This window comes from Loa loa (genome assembly GCF_000183805.2).
Source record: "Loa loa unplaced genomic scaffold supercont3.259, whole genome shotgun sequence".
Classification (NCBI taxonomy): domain Eukaryota; kingdom Metazoa; phylum Nematoda; class Chromadorea; order Rhabditida; family Onchocercidae; genus Loa; species Loa loa.
The window spans coordinates 58,265-77,058 of record NW_018108439.1 but is presented as its reverse complement, the minus strand read 5'-3'; the positions used below and the strand labels follow the sequence as shown (position 1 = coordinate 77,058).

Below are 18,794 nucleotides of genomic sequence, written 5' to 3'. Positions count from 1 at the left end.
TAATAATAATAATAATAATAATAATAATAATAATAATAATAATAATAATAATAATAATAATAATAATAATAATAATAATAATAATAATAATAATAATAATAATAATAATAATAATAATAATAATAATAACAATAATAATAATAATAATAATAATAATAATAACAAAATTAATTATAAACTCCTATCCTTCTTTCATATCTTTTAACTGTTTTCTTTTTCACTTTGTTTAATTATTCTCCAATTTATCACTTCCTTAAGAAAAGATTAGATAGAATATTGGGATGATTTCAAATTTGAATCAATATTTCTAATTAATTTTTATTGCTGGGATATAGGAGAGATTGTGGGTAATATTTCAAATTTGATGAAAGATTTTGCCAATATTTTAGATTATTTAATGAATACAATGTTGAATCCAAATTTGGCACCATTTAATGTACCAAATCAAAATTGTTGTGCTGTATGCGGTAGCATATTTCGATTGACCGCTGATTTGGTGCAACATATGCGCATTAATCATCGAGCCAAACATTATTCACAACTACGAAAACGAATATCACCGCGATAAATGATATAATAATGCTTATCATATTGTCTGATTGCTTGTCAATTTTTTACTTTCATTTTATTCAGCTATATGATCATTTATCAGTATTGAGAATAAAATTATTTTTCGTTAAAATTCTCTATTTCAATATAACGTATTCTTTCTAAAATTTCCAATCTGGAATGTTTGATGTGTTACAATGATTTGAATCATATCAGAATTCGATCCTTTATTATTGTTGGGCAAATTTGTGAGGTTCAGCAAATGCAATTTAAGCTTAAAATTAAAAAAATTTTGCTATGAAACAATGTCGTGATCATTCGACGGACCGCATTAAATGCGTAAGTTCGAGAGCATTGATTGGTGTGGTGGGGACGGTGGTGGTGTTAAGTCATGGGTTGGAGGAGTTTGGGCGTGGGGAGATATGTTTTGTTGGGACCGCTAGGTTGTATAAAAATGAATTTTAACTTGATAGGAGGACCTGAAATCTGTTCTGTGTAATTTATAAACTTGTTTCAACGATGAACATACTGCTAGTCTTTTTCCTTATTGGTAATGGATTCGATTGTTGTGTAATACGTTTTTGCGGATATCTTCCAGACTTTACATATCGCTATGTCAATACCGGAAGGTGATTACGAGAGAGGCAAGAAATTATTCAAAATGCGATGCCTTCAATGCCATGTAATAGATTCGGATGCGAATAAAAATGGCCCAACATTGAAGGGTGTGATTGGACGTAAGTCAGGTACTGTCGATGGCTACCCATATTCTACCGCCAACAAAAATAAGGTTTCGTCCTAATTTTCATGTAGCAAACATTGCTGTACCATAAGCAAACACGTTTTAATAGCGATAGCTGAATTGTTCAAAATTCTTCATGCGGGTTGGCTATGCGATGTTCGAGTGTCTGGCTGCTTAGAATAGCGTTTTACCTCTACGATTTGTCTTGATTTCACGCTTGTTAATTATATTAAATAATTATACTAGAAGATTTACACAGTGCAAGTGAAACTAGTTAGGCGCACATTAGGTTTGAACGTTTATTATTTCCGTGGAATAATTTTAGTTATCCAGTTGTGATGCATAAAACTTCAACCGTGGTTGTTTCCCCGTCGAGGCCTCAAGTTAAATCTGCGTCTTTATTTTTTAACATTTTACCGATCGCAGTTCGATTAAGGGACCACATGGTTTGCTGCATCCATTAATTTAACTTCGTATTTGTTTAAAAATAAATTGGCAGCTTTAAAATTTCATCTCAGTTGCTTTGGACACTCATAACAAATCAAGTTGCTGCTAAAATATGCACCTGTTCTGCAGTTTTCCATCGTCTTCGACATTCCTAATTTACCTCTGCCTTAATAAAAATTGATCAGAATCTATTTCGAATGAAAAATATGAGGTCTTTGTAGTTTGTTATTCTTCTGTTCCTCTATTTGTCAATTATAGCATATTGTTGAGTGATGATCAATAGGTTTGATTTCTATTTGGAAGTTGGTATTACCTCTTGATTCGTAGGAACCGACCTTGATTTTATGTTCATCTTTAATGAATTTATTTCAGGGCGTGGTTTGGACCCGTGAAACGTTATTTGAATATTTATTAGATCCGAAAAAATATATTCCGGGAACGAAGATGGTATTTGCGGGCCTGAAGAAACCTCAAGAACGTGCCGACTTGATCAAATATATAGAAGAGGAATCTCCGAAATAATTAGGCAGTTCAATTTCTAATTATAGGACTCGTGTAGTTGCGCTTCATCTTTATTGTCTTTTCAGCCGTCGGATGAATCTCATCATATAGCACATTATGTAGACAATTTAAAAAAAAAAAAAGAAAAAAGTCTTACCAAAAATATAGGATTATTTTATGTTGAAGATTTGCGTTCTGTTATCAATTTGTACTGTCATCTGATTTAAAGAGAATGGAATATAATCCAAACGTCACGTCATTACCTCCATTGTTTATGCAGAGTTCTTCGAGGTGCCTTTTATTATGTTAACAGTTTTTCTATGATGATTAATATCAGCTTGATGTCAAGCTTTTTTTCATATTATTGAATGTTATAGTACAACATGCACATTATGCAGAAGTTCTCGTTTGTATGACGGCAATGTAGTAGAAGTAAAAGAAACGAAGATTGCGCAGTAAACAGATAAATCGAATTGCCTTTGTTTTTTGTATCCACCAAGAACATCCTTAGGAGTTTTGTTGATTGGGATCTTTTCCACTTTTTGTAATCTGTTCCTGTATCATTTCGGCACTATGAGATATCGGATTACGTGAGACGTACAACTATGTGTGATTTATACACTATTTGCTTGCTATATATTACGGTGCTTTTTTGGGTCTTAAATTGGCTGTGAAAATATGCGAGACGGGGGCAAGTTTTTCATCCTGTGTTATGATGGGAACTTTTGACGAAGAAGTTGCAGTAACGTTTGGAGAGTGGTCATCTCTGCATCTTATTGTTTCCATTTACCTGCATTGAAATTAACGATTGAGTTGTTGTATGAAATCGATACGGGAGAATTCCTGATGTCATGAATATGTTACATGTTAAAGTAAAACAGACAAGCAATGGCTTGAGTTATCGATTAAGAGTCGGGTGTGGAAAGGTCAACAGTATTGGAGTTATAGTGTACTGATATTCAAGGGACGAATGATCCTTAAACTTTTGCTTACTCTCTCAAAAACATGGAGGAAAAGTTTGTTATTTTGCTTTTTATTTCTCCTCACATTCCTCCCTACTCTCTACAATGGTCATCTGTCCATTCCAGCCATACAACATAATCGATGATGCACTGAAGATTTCCCTTCAATTTTCACAATAATTATTGCACAAAACTTATTTGTGTTGTCCTCCAATCTAACGAATTTCGGGATCTTCGCATTCACGTGGGTGTGCTTTTTTTTTTTTGATTTTAACTTTATATATTTGTTCATCCCATTCAGCACTTCAAGATGATATCATTAAATGTTGAACTGGGATATCCTGAAAGGTCCACTATGCTAGCCGTCAAAGATTTCTAATCGGAAGTGATTGAGAAGTTTCACACAAACTTCGCATTCCATCTTCTCTCTTCTTTGATTTCAAATTAATCGTCGAGTTATTTAACATTCGGTAGTCGCCATTATATGGGTCATTAAATAACAACGTAATAAGACAGAACCGAGTTTACGATAGTCACTACGGTCACGCTATGGAAGCTCAAATTTAGCATCAGCAATGAAGTATTTGTGTTTACCGAAAATTACATTAACTGATCGTTACGAGTGCTAAAAGAAAGGAATACGGCAAGAGTATACGGTATATACAAATTCCTTGGTAGAATTTAATCAGCACTAATATTGAAGCTATTCTCTCCAGTCTATCTATTACAGTTATTATTATCATTAATGAAATCAATCGCTTAATTGTATTAAGAGTGGGTTTATTTTGATTTAGAACATTAATTCCGAACTTAATACAAGCAAAATTTCTGCCCAAAATTTATTTTGATTGTAAACCTTAGTTTAAAGTTTATTTTGCTTAAAATGTTAATTTCTTAAAAGGTTTTTAAAAGTTAGAAGAAAGCAAAATCATAATGATACAAAGATAAAAAACATTTGCAAACCCATTTTTAAACCTGATAAATTTCTAATCGCAAATAGCTAAAATGAATCACATGATTAGATGTCCTATAACATGCAAATAATGAAATATCAAAACAGAAAAAAACAAAACAAAATGAAACTTCATAAATTGAACCTTAAATACCTCCTGGTTGGTACCCATTTATTTCACAAATTCCAATCGATGGATTGCCATTGTCGGGCAGCAAGATGATATGCGAGTGGTACAGGTCAATTGTCGTGTGAATTCTTGGGTTTGTTATGTTGATCGTTCGATATGGCTGTCGAAAGCGATGACAGTTTCTTTGGGACAGGGAATTGCAACTTTTCAAAAGATTAACATGAAATGCCGGGATTTAATGTATGTGTGTGAATCGATGGTTAATTATGCTAGTGTGGACAGGCAGTGTGGTTTTGTTGGAGAGGGAAAAGATCCAAGACAGAAGAGGAAGAGTATTGGAAAGTGGTAGATGGTAGAGAAGGATGCATGGGATCAGAAGCTAGGGATACGGAACTTATTATTATCTCTTCTCCATGCGTGACTTTTGACATCCTACTACAGGAGGCGTTTTCGTCCCTATAAGCTTAGACAAAATCGAAAGAAAAGAAAACCGTAGTGTGAAAACCTGTGATACACATATTGCATACCTATCATTAGGTGAGGTAAATTGTTAGTTATGGCTGTCCACCGCTGACATGGGACGTATTTCCTGTTGTTGCGGTCATGCTTTGACCTAGACTATTGTAATAGTCACCAAAGTTTGTCGACTCTTGGAGAACTATATGTGAATGTTGCAAACTGACCGAACAATTTAAAATGATCACTTGGTCATAGAGCGACTAAACAAATACTTCAGAGAAGAGAATTGATATGCATTAGCTTGGAATAACATTGGGATTAGTTGTCCAAGCGACTCACAGATTTATTCAAATAGCTCTTCAGATTATCCCAATATATATTTGGACAATTTATTGGAAACGTATTCGTTTGCAGAAACAGAGAGTGTAGTGGTGTAGATGTCATCGAGGCGTGGAGAATATGGTTACCGCGATGGATCGGTACAGTTTCCACGACGTTCCTCCCGAGAGAGACAAGCGATTTATATGAACCTAGATGAGAATTTTCTTATCGGTAATTCGACGGGGGATTCACTGTTACGCTCTCTGGTAGACCGAGCCAATAGATCTCGAGATCCAGTATGTTTTAGTTTCCTTATTTATTTGGTGGTATCAAATTTGCATCATTTCAGAGGACTTCAAAAAAAGATGTTCTAAGGTAATATGGATGAGCACCTTCGTCTCCTTATCCAGTAGGATTCCACCAAAAATATCTAAGACGACAGAATAGAAAAGTCCCTCGTTTCATTTCATAAGAGGGTCTTTATAGGATTTGGACGGGATATTACACAAGTACCTGCTTAGAAATATCATGAACGAGTTTCTCTCTTTGATAAAATGTTATGGAACGATAATTTTGTTTGAAATAATATGTCAGGGAAAAAGCTTCCTATAAATGGTTGCGAATGAAGGAACAATGAGGAAGTGTAAAGTTCCTAAGTCGCATTTCTCATTCAGCTGCATTGTGGTGTATGTTCCAAGGTCCTGAAAGGTCGACGAACTATCCAACTGTATTTTCACTTTGATGAGTGAAAAAAAAAACTAGTTACTCAAATATTAATTATACAAGTCATGAATTTTATTGCTTTCAGATAAATAGTTCATATATGTTACCTCATACGTTCCGCTATTCGACAAGATCGAAAGATAGGATCTACGTTGATACGTACGGAGTTCGGACGAATGGACAGAGTGATGTTGATGGTGATTTCGAAGAGTGTGTGGTGCGTTCAAAAATCCGAAAAAAATCGAGGTGCGTCACTTCATTTGAATTTTGTTCGTAGTGGATGCGATATATGCCACGAAGTACACGAGGTATGTAAAATGAGCTGTATCCGAAAAGATATATCTTGATAACTACTTCCTAAATGAATTTATTAGTGAATTACGGAAATTTAAGGGACTAGCAGCGTGGATACTAACTGTTAACGATACACGCATATCCTTTAAATTCTGGTTTTGAAAATTTAAGGAAGTCATTTAACAGTTATTAAATCGTTTTTGACAAAATTATCTGATGTTCATTGTACACTGCATGGCTCTTCCAGTTTTTTCTCTTCAGCAAATTTTTTCTACTCACGACCTAACATTCTTACTGCCTGTATCTCAAATATGAGCCATATTTGTTCTTTACAATCTATGTTGTTGTACTACATGGCCACACGAAATTTAGTGAAACTTGCGATTTGTTTAAATCATTCTCCTACATTTTTCTACGGAAATTATCATTTGTATTGTTTTGCATTTGTCAAGTTTCCGGATTTCCGTTACATGCTGAAGGATTAGAGTGATTCAGTCATTATTGCTTACATGGAAATGGTATGCATAATTTAAAAACGCTATGTAAAGGTAACTTAGTAATGATAGAAGTAAATATTGATATGTTGGGTTTAGGGAGAGGACCATGAGTCACGGAAATTTGGTTTATAATAGTGTTTTGTTTGACAGTGACATTCGTAACGTAGAAATTGGATTTCCAAGGCAGCATAGGCGATTTTGCAGATAGGAAAAATTCATTAAGAATTTCTCGATCTGCCAGACGAGGAGCGGAAGTGAGGTGAGTGTTATACTTGCTGTCTTCGCTAAAAGATAAAGTGGAGTAGGGTCTTAGAACTTGAAAATTTTTCAAGAAAATGAATAGTTATAGACAAAACCTATTGCAGGTCGAAACCACCATCTCCAGTTGATGAGGATATCAATTCTCCTGCTTCTGATTCAACAGCAGAAGATGCACGTCCTGGATTGTCAAATTCAGTAGTTGGATCTGACGCTAAGCAGGAAGTTGTAGAACCAAACATGTATGAAAGCGTGAAACAGCGACACCAGGCAAAGAAACAAGCTACACTTATTGCCCAAAAAAAGGCCAAAAATGTTGTGGCGTGCAAGTATGTTGAAATATATTTGTTCTGCTTTTGTAGTATCTCAAATTCCTTGTTTTTTTATTTCAAATTAATAGCAACAGGTCTTAGTTTAAAGAGACAAATAAAGCACTTACTCGATACTATTGCAGTACATGAAAGTATCTGACAGTAAGCTTTTACAAGTTCTGCAGTACCTATGAATTAAATTACAAAGTAATATTCATATTCATCAGTACGGACGTATTTACAGGACTATACGGTCTTCCTCAATTTGTGTTGTCCAAATTCTCTGATGTCTTTCAGTTGTTCCTCAACAGCATCGAGGAAAACATAACAGTAGATTTCATTTGGTTTTTTCTTTCATTCGTTACGTTTCATTTTCAGTTCAATGCGTAGACGGCAGCCTAAAAAAGAAGATTCAGAAGATGGTGAGGAAGATCGAAGAAATGGTGCTCCAGAAGTCAGTTGATATTTCTTCATTTCCTTATTCGATTTTTCGTATGTCATACACATGCGATTTTGAACGGTCATATTTTTAGGTGCTGGAACGTCATTGAAAATTGGTAGCCCAAAGCTGATATTTATTTCTCATGCGACATATAAATCATATGAAACTTTTTAAAAAAATGTCTAAATTATTAAAAAGAATAGTGCAATTTTAGCTTTACTTCAGTAACATCGGAAGCAACTCTTTGAGTTACATCTTGGTATTTTTCTGGTAATTTAGGATTTTCGTTAGAATAATTTTATACGATTTAAGTGTTGCTTGAGAAAGATGCATGAGAAGAGGGTAAACATAAAAGATTTTAGAGATAAAAATATTGATGCTAGAATGAATATAATTTTATACCGACTGCAACAAATTTTTTAACTACATAATAGGACGATGATGAATCAGATGAAAATGAGCCGCGACATTATGCGTTAAGGACGCATATCAATCCAGTAGCACGATTTTGCATTGAACCGCGTGCTCAACCGACTCGTACATATGCTCTTCGACGTGAACTGTCAAATAATGATTTGGGAGAGTCACGATCACGGCGGCATATCCATCGGTACCACATTACTGATGTTTATATACGAAATCCTACCAATCGGAGATGATTTACTTCATTTCAGATATGTACCGTGCTAGTATTTTAAGAGTTTCAAGCATTATATGAAGTTTACATGCTTTGTAGAAAACGCCTCTTCGGTAGAAGCGATTCAGATTCATCGTCTCTTTCATCTGAAGGTGCCATGCAAGCTAATGGGGATGGTCGATTCGAATGTCATCGTTTGCTAAGAATGAATAAGGCTAGAGCTCAGTTACGTCCAGTCAATAGTAAGTCTAGCTAAATAGTTCCTGTATCCTTTCTGAACAAGAATCATTTTATCAAGCCGAATTCTTTGTGTTATTTCCCTTTTTTTCAACTGGTCAAAATGTCTGCAATTGCCTACATTGGCAATTTGTAAATATGCATCATCCTGCAAAACTTTTGAAAAAAGGAATGTCACAATGAAAACTTTACGTCGTCCCTTGCAATGAAAACTCTTCTCTTTCAGACGATGATCTGTCATATACAATTGGCGTGCGTGAATTAATTCGTCGCAAAGCTGGAGCAGCTAATATTTCCGGGTCAGATATTGATCCTATGCACATTGATCGCAGCATTGATTTTAGCAAAATTGGTGGTTTAGACTGTCACATACAGTCTTTGAAGGAAGTAGTTCTCTTCCCGTTATTGTATGGTGAAATTTTCTCTCAATTCAGTATTCAGCCGCCAAAAGGAGTTCTTTTTTATGGACCACCGGGTTCGTCTCTTTTTATGAATTGAACATGTCGTCAGCCGGTAGCCTCGGGATGCTAATACTTATATTTTAATACTTTATGATACGGGATACAATTTTGATGAGTCCGTGAAGCCACAAATTTAAGGGTGCTCATTAAAGTAGCTACGAAAACTTTTTCGATATGAAAATACCTCACTTTTCAGCCCTCATCATTTCATTCGCACAATTATTTAAATCTTTTATGTCCTTAAGATGTATCTTACAGTACATTCTTGTCATTACCAAAACATTTGTTTCAGTTTGGCCCCCTAAAAATGGTTACACTCACAACGATTATTTTTAGGTACGGGAAAGACACTTGTAGCACGTGCGCTGGCCAATTCATGCAGCGATGGTGATAAAAAAGTAGCATTTTTCATGCGTAAAGGAGCCGACATTTTGAGTAAATGGGTAGGCGAGTCTGAACGACAATTAAGGTTAGTGTTTCATTTCCTTTAACTAATTGTTTCTTTCACTCTCTGTCACGTGTGGAAAACGTCTTTTTTTCTGATTCTGTAATGTGTGGTTACGCGTATGCTTCAGCTCTCATTCTTATCCCATTCATTTCTACTGTAAAGTTATTTTCTGATAGATCATATTTGAAAATGAGGAAAAACTATGTTTTCATAGGTAGCTTCAATTAATTGAGGAGTTCGTATTTTTAGAGCCCTTTTCGAACAGGCGTTCATAATGCGTCCTTCCATAATATTCTTTGATGAAATCGATGGTTTGGCACCAGTTCGAAGCTCAAGACAGGATCAAATTCATAGCTCTATCGTCTCAACTTTGCTGGCATTAATGGATGGATTGGACAGTCGGTGCGAGGTATTTACTGTTTTTTTTTTCCTACATCCCAATATTTTTGCATTTTATTCAGTCATTTTCATCACACCTTCGGGAGTGCCTCTTTTAGGTTGTTGTAATCGGAGCAACGAATAGACTAGATGCCATCGATCCTGCGTTGAGACGTCCTGGTCGATTTGATCGAGAATTAAGCTTTCGGTTTGTCTCTTCTTGAGTCCTTCAGGGAATTGGAGGATTATTCTGCTGTTTGACTCAATACTTTTTTTATAAACTCAGTCCTCATTAATCTTTTTTAGCTTGCCTCATAAGAATGCGAGATTGGAAATTTTAAAAATTCACACATCATCTTGGGGCATTAATCGACCATCAGACAACATTTTCAAATGGCTTTCTGAGCGCACATCGGGATATTGCGGTGCCGATTTGAAGGTTCGGTCAAGCTGGATCTCTTTTTTTGCTTTTATCGTTCTTTGATATCTGAAAACCATAGTTTACTGCTGACCTTACTATGCCTAATAAACAAGCTTATGCGCATTACATCATATGATTCAGTCGCTTTGTACGGAAGCAGTTCTTACTGCACTTCGGTCTCAATTTCCCCAAATCTATTCATCCAAAGAAAAGGTCTATATCGATCCCAAAGCACTGAAAGTGGAAAAGAAAGATTTCGATATTGCAATGCGACGCATTGTACCAGCTGGTCGAAGAGGTATGACTTTCTGTTTTTAAATTTTGTTTAGATTTTAACGATTAACTTTTATATGTGAAATTGTTAGGAACTAAATCTAAAACGAAACATACTGTAGGATTACTCCAGTCACGAATTTTCAGATTTTACTATACCTTCGCGGATTTTGGACGACAGACTCAAGATATTGTTAGAACATGTGATTGCTTTAATATGTCGCCGCATTCCTAAAGGTTATCACGATGTGGTTGACAGCGGTCGAGAGTTAGGTGATATCGAACGAATTCTGAAAGGAGTTTATTCAACTCCTGCTATACCGTCTGGTTGGTTGAGTTGCAATGTCATTGAGAAAAGCGATTAGTATTCGTATTTCTGAGGAAGAAATCCTATCGTGGTCACATTTTCTCTTTAATAGCTAGTTTTTTTTGGACTAGAGAATATTGACTTACTCGGTTGTCAGGCTGATATACATTATATGGTTGATATGGTTGATGCAAAGCTCAGGATACTGACAATTGAACTGTGAAATATAATTTTTCCGCTGTTTAACTTTGATTAATTTGGGTTACTTTAGTTAACCAACTCGCACTTATCCTGATACGATACATTGCCGCCTATCTCCACATTGCGCTAGAGTGTTGAAATTGGTTTCGCTGCTGAAGATTCCAAGTAGCTGCTAAAACAGTATTTAAATAAGTTTGTCATTTCCTCGAAAAATTGTTTCAGCTCGCTTACTGCTCTGCGGTTCCTCCAGCAATATAGGTCAAACGTCTTATATCTTACCTGTTATCATAAACCACCTGGATCATCTTCCGGTATTTTCACTTTCAATGGCCAACCTCTTCTCTTACGGTTATTTTCAGTTATTTTCTTTTGAGCTTTTGAGGTTATTTTTGAGTTATTTTTGTTTTTCCTCAGTATTTTGGAATCATTTGATGTCATTTTTTTGTAGGGTCATCAGAGGAGCGTTTTTCTCATTGTGTACAATCAGCTATTCGTGCCTCATCAAGCGGGACGCCCTGTTTACTGTTGATTCCTTCCATTGACAGGTGGTATTCATCAGTACCTCCGTCAGTTTGGAATCTGGTAATTTTTTTAGTTGCGCATAAATTAGTTGCTGCAAAGTTGTCGAAATTGTGAAATGACTGATCTTGTTACATTAACACATTTTCTTAACATACTACCCCACGATTACACTAGTTTAACGAAAACTGTTCATAGTAATGTTTACTTTTTCAGCTCTTATCTGCTGTCAGCTCATTTACGGGTTTCACTTCCATCCTTCTTCTTTCGACAGCAGAATGCAGCTATTCGGAACTACCTGCTGAGGTTGGTTTATGTCGTGTTGTTCTTTTACGAAAGTCTTTAAACAGGAGTAAAGTCTAAAGTAAGCTACGGCAATACACTGATCTTGCATATTATATCAGTTCATGCAATGCAAGAAGTCTATTCGAAACGTTAACCTCGATGGCTAGCTGAATGTTAGCAAAATATAATCTCTTAATATTCATTTTTGAAAATAAAACACATTTATTTACATTATAATAGATGGGGCTTTTTGTTGTCTTTGTACCATATAAAAATAGTAATGAACCATTACAGGTTCAACTTGTCTTTCGTCCTCAAGATTCAATGGAAATAACTCCACCTCCAGCTGACCAACTTGAAGCTTATTTCCAACACGTCATTATCGGGCCAGCGTGTACTCCACCTATAACATTTAACGGTTAATTATTTTTTGAAATCTTTGATAACTGCCATTTTTGCACACTTTTAAAAATTGGCCTTTTTTTTGCTGAATTATAACTCAGGTCTACTGAACACTTCCGATTAGTACGTCAGACAAAAGTAAATCTATCGTAGATCAACGGACTAGAATGATTGTTGCTGTCCTATGTCAAGTTAGGAATTGTTCAGTTGTAAAACTTTTGTTTTCAGATGCTGAGAAATTTATCCTCTTAGCTGTATTTTAGTTGATGACTATCCTGCACTTCCAAAAGCTGGTGTAGTACAGCCGTCAAACCGACTCAGCAGTGATGAGATTAAGGAACTGAAGAAGCTTTATGATCAGTATCATTTGGAAGTTATCCTTCATTATGAAGAAACCATTGGTTAGTTGCAACTTCTTCCTGTAAGTTGTGGAACTAAACTATTTGTCTGTTCATTTTTTGCTCAGGACTTTCTGCATTTGTTTTGTCCTCACAGATATTACATTGTTTCGCTTTCCAGCTCGTTTAATCCGTGACCGTCGATTCAGTGCATTTGTACAACCAGTAGATCCTGTGGATGTTCCCGATTATTATACGCACATTAAAAATCCTATGGATCTTGGTACTATGTTTTCAAAAGCACCGAACTATAAAACACCTGACGAATTTCTCAACGATTTCCGACTGATTCATCGAAATGCAGTGGAATATAATCCAGTTACTGATTATGAAGGTATATTTAGCAAAAAAGTGCGGAACAGAATATTTCTTCTTTAGCCTTTTAATGCATTTCTTGGTTCTGAAGGTATAAAAGAGTTGTTTCTTCTCACTTTAAGTTGTAGGCAGTTTCCCATTTTCTGTATCAACCACTTTTTCTGAAATGTCTTAAATATGTTACGGAACTGTTTTAAGTTTATATGCATAACATTTTAGGACGTCAGATTCGCATTATGGCAAAAGTGCTGTTGGATATGGGTCAGCGGGCAGTTCTGGAACTGGATTCGAAGTTCTTGAAACGCCTGGAGGTAAAGGAAGCCAGATTTCCTGAGAAGCCAGGATTTTGAGATACTTGAATTCAAACGAGATCACATAGTGTTAAAATGAGAAAACGGAAGAACAAAGAAACAAGTTGGCATCCTGAAAAAAGAAGCTTTGTCACGGTCTTGAAGTATAGAAATAATAAGAAGCTTTTTAAATATTTTTACACCTAACTCAACTTTTTAGGATGTGAAAAGGATGTTGAAAGAAAATGGCATCAAAGTGGATGATGAGAGTGATGAGGGTGATCATGGAAAGCAACCAAATGGGCATGTAGTGAATAACTGTGAAGTTCCTGTAAAGAATGATAAAGAAGAAATGGATATGCCAGAAGTCATTTTTCTCGGAATATCTGTACCATGCTAGGAAAATCGAAATATTAAAAACACCAAATAATTGTAAAAGAAATAATTTTCTGAAGTATTTCAACGGACCGTTTATTATGGAGGGCAGGAATAATATGTTGGAGCATAATGGATTTAATTTTTTTTTTCAGGAGTTGAAAAAAACAGCCATCAAGCGACGTGGGTTGCACACGTCTAAATTGTCTCGGAAGCGGCGTTGCATCAGGAAATCACTTAAAAAGTGCCGTGCAAGCCATCCCAATTTGAGGTTAGTATTTGTTTTGAAAATTTCGTTTTTTAGGGAATCGAACTTATTCATATTTTCTGTTTCTTTTTTTGTTGATTTCTGTTTGAATCTTTTACAGTATTTAATCGATTGATTTGATCCGTATTTTCAATTTTTTTATTGATAGTTTTTTGGCAACCTTTTATAGAAAACTTTTTCGTAATCTGTATATTCTTCAGTAGCCAGATGGAAGGTATTGATGTTGAAGATGGTGTGCTAAGTGATGGTGACCAGCTTGTAACGGATGATGACAAGGATTTCGAGAATGGACGGAGCGTGGATACTGTTAGTACTGATTTCACCAAATTTCTTAAAATATATTCATTCATTCTTATCCACTTTTTATCACTTTTTATCCGTAATCATTTCATATTACGGTCTGTGATCTCGTATCGTGACAGTGTGGATTTGTCACTAATTTAAATCTTCACTGATAAAAATTTATTTCATGTATAGTCATATAATATAACTAAAAAAAATTCGATGAAATTCGATGAATTTCTGCTGACTGATGCAGAACAAAGAAATACTTTGAGAGTGCCAAATTGGTTTGAAGGAGCACCACTTTGATAGTAAGGTAGCATAAAACACGTAATGTCATTTCTTTGTTACAAGCATAGCTACAAATTAAAATGGAATGAGTTTTTCCAAAAGTATTTTATTTCAGAGCAATTCAAGTTCAAACCGTGAAACGGGTAACACTAAAGATGGTAGAAGAAGTCTTAAAATCGATCTTAATAAACTTGATGAAGTTGTCCATATGGTAAGTTTTCAATAAATGGAAGTAAGTGCATATTTTCCAAAAAAAAGTATTTTCAAAAATACGGATCATTTTTCATAATAGAGGTATAGTTCATGCAAATTTTCATAAAGGTTTCTGTTTTGTATTACATTTTTGTACTACGATTTCGGTTCATTTCTTGGCACAGAGTGGTAGGTAATCGATTCAGGCAGTGAATAAAAGTCGTGGTTGGCCATTGGTGGATTTGGAACTTTTTGCTGCGAGGATTTCGGAGATTATTGAGACATTCCGTGATAAATGGGATCGTACGCAGTTGCCGTATGAAGTCGATGGGATGATCCGTCGCTGGAGCTCTTCGAACTAGCCTGTTTTTAAATTTATTTTTCTCTTATTTGTACGAAAAGGTGTTGTATTTTGGATGGTTGTAATTAGGTAGTTTATTTAGCTCAAATTTTTGTCATAGTATCAAACCGTAAATCTTTCCTTTTCGGTTCAACACGTGCGTATATGTCTTTGTGTGGATATTATGTATATGCACATATTTCCCTTTGCTCGTCATTTAACTCTGGGTTTCTCCTCTTTTTCCATGCTAAATAGAAGGTTTCAGTCTTAATTGAGGGGTAGCTAGAATAAAATTCGTATCCAATCTGCAATTTTTATTTTAGACAGCAGCCCCAGACATTGTATAAAAAGTTCTGGGAAGCCAAATGATCCACTAAAGATGGTATGGTATTTCTTATCACTAAGTCCTTAATAGTTTTCGAGAAATCTGACATTTATTTCCGTAGAATAAGTGCACTCTCTCCGAGAACTTTGTTTTCTTTTGTTTTTTTCTTTATTCATTATGTTACTCATCCTTTTCCTGGTGAACATTGACTCGGTTGTTTTGTTCAACTTTTAATTGTATTTCAGAGAGCAGGGCGGTTGTTTTTCTGATTCTTGGCGCACATTGTACCACTGGGACCAGAGGAAATGAATTCTGGACCGGTGTTACATTGAGGCTCTACAACTTCAGTTTTACCGTAGTAGAGTTTCGTTTCTGTTAAATTTAAATTTCTGCAGAATCGTTCGAATTCAGTAACGAGGAAGCGTAAATTTAGATCGAGATTTTAGTTCTTAAATGTGGAAATTGAATTCCAGTTCTTGTTCGATGGATAATTCCTTAACATATGAACATTCTGGATAAGACCAATTTAGAATACTTTTTTTAGAGTGACTACTGTGTACTAGCAAGTCTATCCGATCAGTATATTGGCTCAAACTTTCATTTTTTGTCTTTTAACAGCAGCTATACAACATCATCCGATTTGTATATTTTGTCCCGTTGGTCTGTCCTTTCCAAAGTTCTTTCATTATCGCATTGCCGTTCTATGACGAGGCGTGAAATTTTTTGATTCGGGAAGAAATGTCGAAACGGGCAAGGTTGCAAAATTCGATTTTGTTATACCTTTCTTTTGAGGATGTATCAAAATTTCCACTTCTACCTCCCATTTAAGCAAGTCAATGTAGAATCATCTTCAGTTATTGCTCACAGCGTATAGTCGTGGTCCCGTTCCACTACAACGTCCAATGTCCTTTATTACAGTTGGGATATTGGTTGACTTTCTACTCATCTTTTATCAATGGATTTTAGATTTCCCCTGTTCAATTTTATTTCCTGTGATTTTAAGAGTCCAGAGGAAAGATCTCGCACTTGTTTTGAATTTGGCTTCATTTCAACATGGTATACGATGATTAGCTTTTCGTTGAACACTGCCCGTTACGATTGCATTACTTCCCACCCAATGCCCAAGTTGTTCCTACCTCTTTATTTGATCGTGATCAGACTCCTTTCATACCTAAGCATAACTGCCATGTTCAGTATCCCACATAAAATTGTATTTCTGTGCTCATCATCATACAGAGAATTAGCTTTCAGAAGTAAAATGTTTTTCCATTCTTTTTCTCTCTAGCTCTTTCTGATATTGAACAAACAGTTCTACCCTAAACTTTTAATCTGTTACCATATTGTTTGGAGCTGTACTCGTCATGTTAAATTTTTTTTGTGTTTATCAATATGTGATAAAATGTTGAGAAATTATAAAATATTTAGGAAGAATTATAATGCAAGATTAGACGGGGGAAAGTACACGTTTATAACTGAAAACTGCTTGAATAAAAAACAACGCTGTATTTTTACAAAAACGCCCATCCTTCTCAATGCCGAGGCATTTAGTTTTCTTTTTTAAACAACTGTTTCCCTTCTGGAATGTACCCAAACTTAACTCCTCTGGGATAGCCACTTCGCATGTGGATCTACTTTTACTTTCAGAGAGTATAGCTTAGTTCGGCTGCTGATACACCATGATCGACGTGAGATCATTGTTGTAAACATTATGAAATGTGGGTTATCGAATAGCATGTCATGAGATGGAAGCTGAAAATCGAGAAATCTCAACAATCATGAACAGTTATTGCCCACATTGGTAATGAAATGAATTCAGTTGAGCGTGGTTACCAATGTTTCCGTACCACGAGTTAGACGGAAGCTGCTCAGAATAGCAACGTAAATTATGAAACAAATTCAACTAATAAGTTATTTGATAGTATTTAATCAAAAGTTACTGCGATAAAAAAAAAGGTGAATTATCTGACATAGAATAATGCACTGAATCACATGGAACATTGAATGATTGGTAAATTTAAAAGAACGGAAATCATCAGCTGAAAAGATCACCATCAGAATCGTCGCCAAAAATGTCTACTCTTTTCGGTTTCGAAGTACTTAATTTTCTCGGAATAACTGTTTCCTTTTTCTCCAGAATTGACCTGTCTTTTTTGGAATGATTGCTTCGTTCCTCAAAACGGCTCCCTTGTCTCTAGCAGACTGCTGTTCCTGTTTCTCAACCGAAATGGTGCTAGCAAAAATATCTTCATCATCTGAGTCAAACAAATTCTTCAACTTAGAACCAATTTTAGGAGTATGTGTTCGGCTTGTTGATATGATCGAAGAACGCTCCCTAGACGATGGCAGTGACTGTATACCGTCGTTCTCGACGTGTAATTTCGAAACAAGTGCATTGGTTTTAGATATGCCAGAAAAAGCGGAAAAAAAATCATCGTCCGAATCAGAAGAAAATATAGAACTGATTTCACTTTTTTGCTTCACATTGTTTACGTTTTCAACGATATACTTTCCGGGATCGATTTTCAGTTCACCGTCTTGTCGTTCGTTACGTACCTCAGCTTTTCCCTTAATAGTTCGATTATCTTCTGCATTTGCACTTATAACTACGGAAGCACGAATCGACTTTACCTCACCCTTATCATCTCCTTTGTCAGAATGTTGCGACAAACGTGAGGGTGAGCGCCGAGGTGGTCCCTTGGCTCGCAGCTGAAAAGAACCATGAATTTACAGTGTAGCTATTAGTAAGAAAAACTGACTCCGGAAAACTTTTAGCCCCACTATACCTTTGCAAGGGAAGGCAAAACAGCGTTGGTTCCATCATTCTTTATTCTTTCTTCTGCAATTCCTTTCTTTTGACGTTTTTCCACGCCACTAATCGTATTTGATATAATTTTATTTGAAAGTATACCATCTAGTTTATTTCGGAATGTATCCGAATTCTCCGCATCATTTGTAAAGACATGATCCGCAGCTTTCAACGAATTTTTCTGAAAACATTCGAAGATTAATCATTCATTACTCAACCGACATTTCTTTCGATGACGATCTTTCCGTTAACCATCTATTTACATTTCTGCTAGCTGGAAAGTACACGCACTGAATGTGCAAAAAATCTCGCTCAGCATCTCCACTAGGATTAGTGAAAAGAGCGCAAACTGCATCAATACTTTTTCTAATGTATTAAAGTTTTATTTGATCGCAAATGCTCACTGGTTTCGATATATCAGTAAACACGTCTGGATTACGCACATCCATATCAGTTTGCAAGTTATTCTTTCTCTGCTCAGAGGTTGAAATGATTTGAGAATCATTTGAATAAGTAGAAATATGTCGTTTTGTTTCCGCAGTCTATAAAATCCAGAAAATATCAAATCTGCGTAATGCTTCATAGCTTCTAAGAAACCTTTGTCGTTTTACTACAAAGATAACGAACCGTGTTTTTTACGTCACTGAAAAGATCATCCTCGTCAGAGCTGCTGTCGACAAACAGTTTACCCACAGCGTTTGATGCAACCTTCAAAAAAAAAAAAGAAAAAANANAAAANAAGAAGAAGAAGAAAG

General features: G+C 35.5%; 5 protein-coding genes across 5 annotated transcripts in view; 3 read left to right on the top strand and 2 right to left on the bottom strand.

Annotated features, from left to right (window-relative positions):
• Positions 1–634, top strand: part of LOAG_18313 (hypothetical protein) — a 2,284-nt gene extending 1,650 nt beyond the window's left edge. Inside the window, exon 3 of the mRNA XM_020450975.1 lies at positions 390–634. Coding sequence (XP_020305289.1) covers positions 390–568 — 179 coding nt within the window. The 3' untranslated portion in view covers positions 569–634. The remainder of the gene's footprint in view (positions 1–389) is intronic.
• Positions 635–1,141: 507 nt separating this feature from the next.
• On the top strand, positions 1,142–2,717 carry LOAG_05968 (cytochrome c type-1). Its single transcript, XM_003141504.2, has 2 exons — positions 1,142–1,339; positions 2,111–2,717. The coding sequence occupies exons 1-2, from the start codon at positions 1,163–1,165 to the stop codon at positions 2,258–2,260; spliced, it is 327 nt and encodes a 108-aa protein (XP_003141552.2). The 5' UTR covers positions 1,142–1,162; the 3' UTR covers positions 2,261–2,717.
• LOAG_05967 (hypothetical protein) lies at positions 2,611–3,025 on the bottom strand (the record flags this gene model as incomplete). The annotated part of the gene is made up of 2 exons (XM_003141503.1): positions 2,611–2,794; positions 2,883–3,025. 2 exons carry the CDS (start codon positions 3,023–3,025, stop codon positions 2,611–2,613), a joined length of 327 nt encoding a protein of 108 aa, XP_003141551.1.
• A 2,125-nt stretch (positions 3,026–5,150) lies between these two features.
• LOAG_05966 (hypothetical protein) lies at positions 5,151–15,121 on the top strand. Its single transcript, XM_020447024.1, has 24 exons — positions 5,151–5,359; positions 5,872–6,032; positions 6,943–7,164; positions 7,525–7,600; positions 8,023–8,198; positions 8,325–8,467; positions 8,689–8,937; positions 9,260–9,392; positions 9,621–9,780; positions 9,869–9,957; positions 10,056–10,188; positions 10,312–10,468; positions 10,591–10,770; positions 11,174–11,299; positions 11,400–11,533; positions 11,687–11,776; positions 12,050–12,173; positions 12,421–12,558; positions 12,677–12,889; positions 13,090–13,181; positions 13,381–13,527; positions 13,691–13,806; positions 14,004–14,109; positions 14,492–15,121. Exons 1-24 carry the CDS (start codon positions 5,180–5,182, stop codon positions 14,600–14,602), a joined length of 3,456 nt encoding a protein of 1,151 aa, XP_020302703.1. The 5' UTR covers positions 5,151–5,179; the 3' UTR covers positions 14,603–15,121.
• A 2,055-nt stretch (positions 15,122–17,176) lies between these two features.
• Positions 17,177–18,794, bottom strand: part of LOAG_18312 (hypothetical protein) — a 4,735-nt gene continuing 3,117 nt past the window's right edge. The window contains exons 10-13 of the mRNA XM_020450974.1: positions 18,667–18,747; positions 18,444–18,581; positions 18,017–18,220; positions 17,177–17,939 (exon numbers count right to left, since the gene is read on the bottom strand). Of these exons, the coding sequence (XP_020305288.1) occupies positions 17,331–17,939; positions 18,017–18,220; positions 18,444–18,581; positions 18,667–18,747 (1,032 nt within the window). The 3' untranslated portion in view covers positions 17,177–17,330. The remainder of the gene's footprint in view (positions 17,940–18,016; positions 18,221–18,443; positions 18,582–18,666; positions 18,748–18,794) is intronic.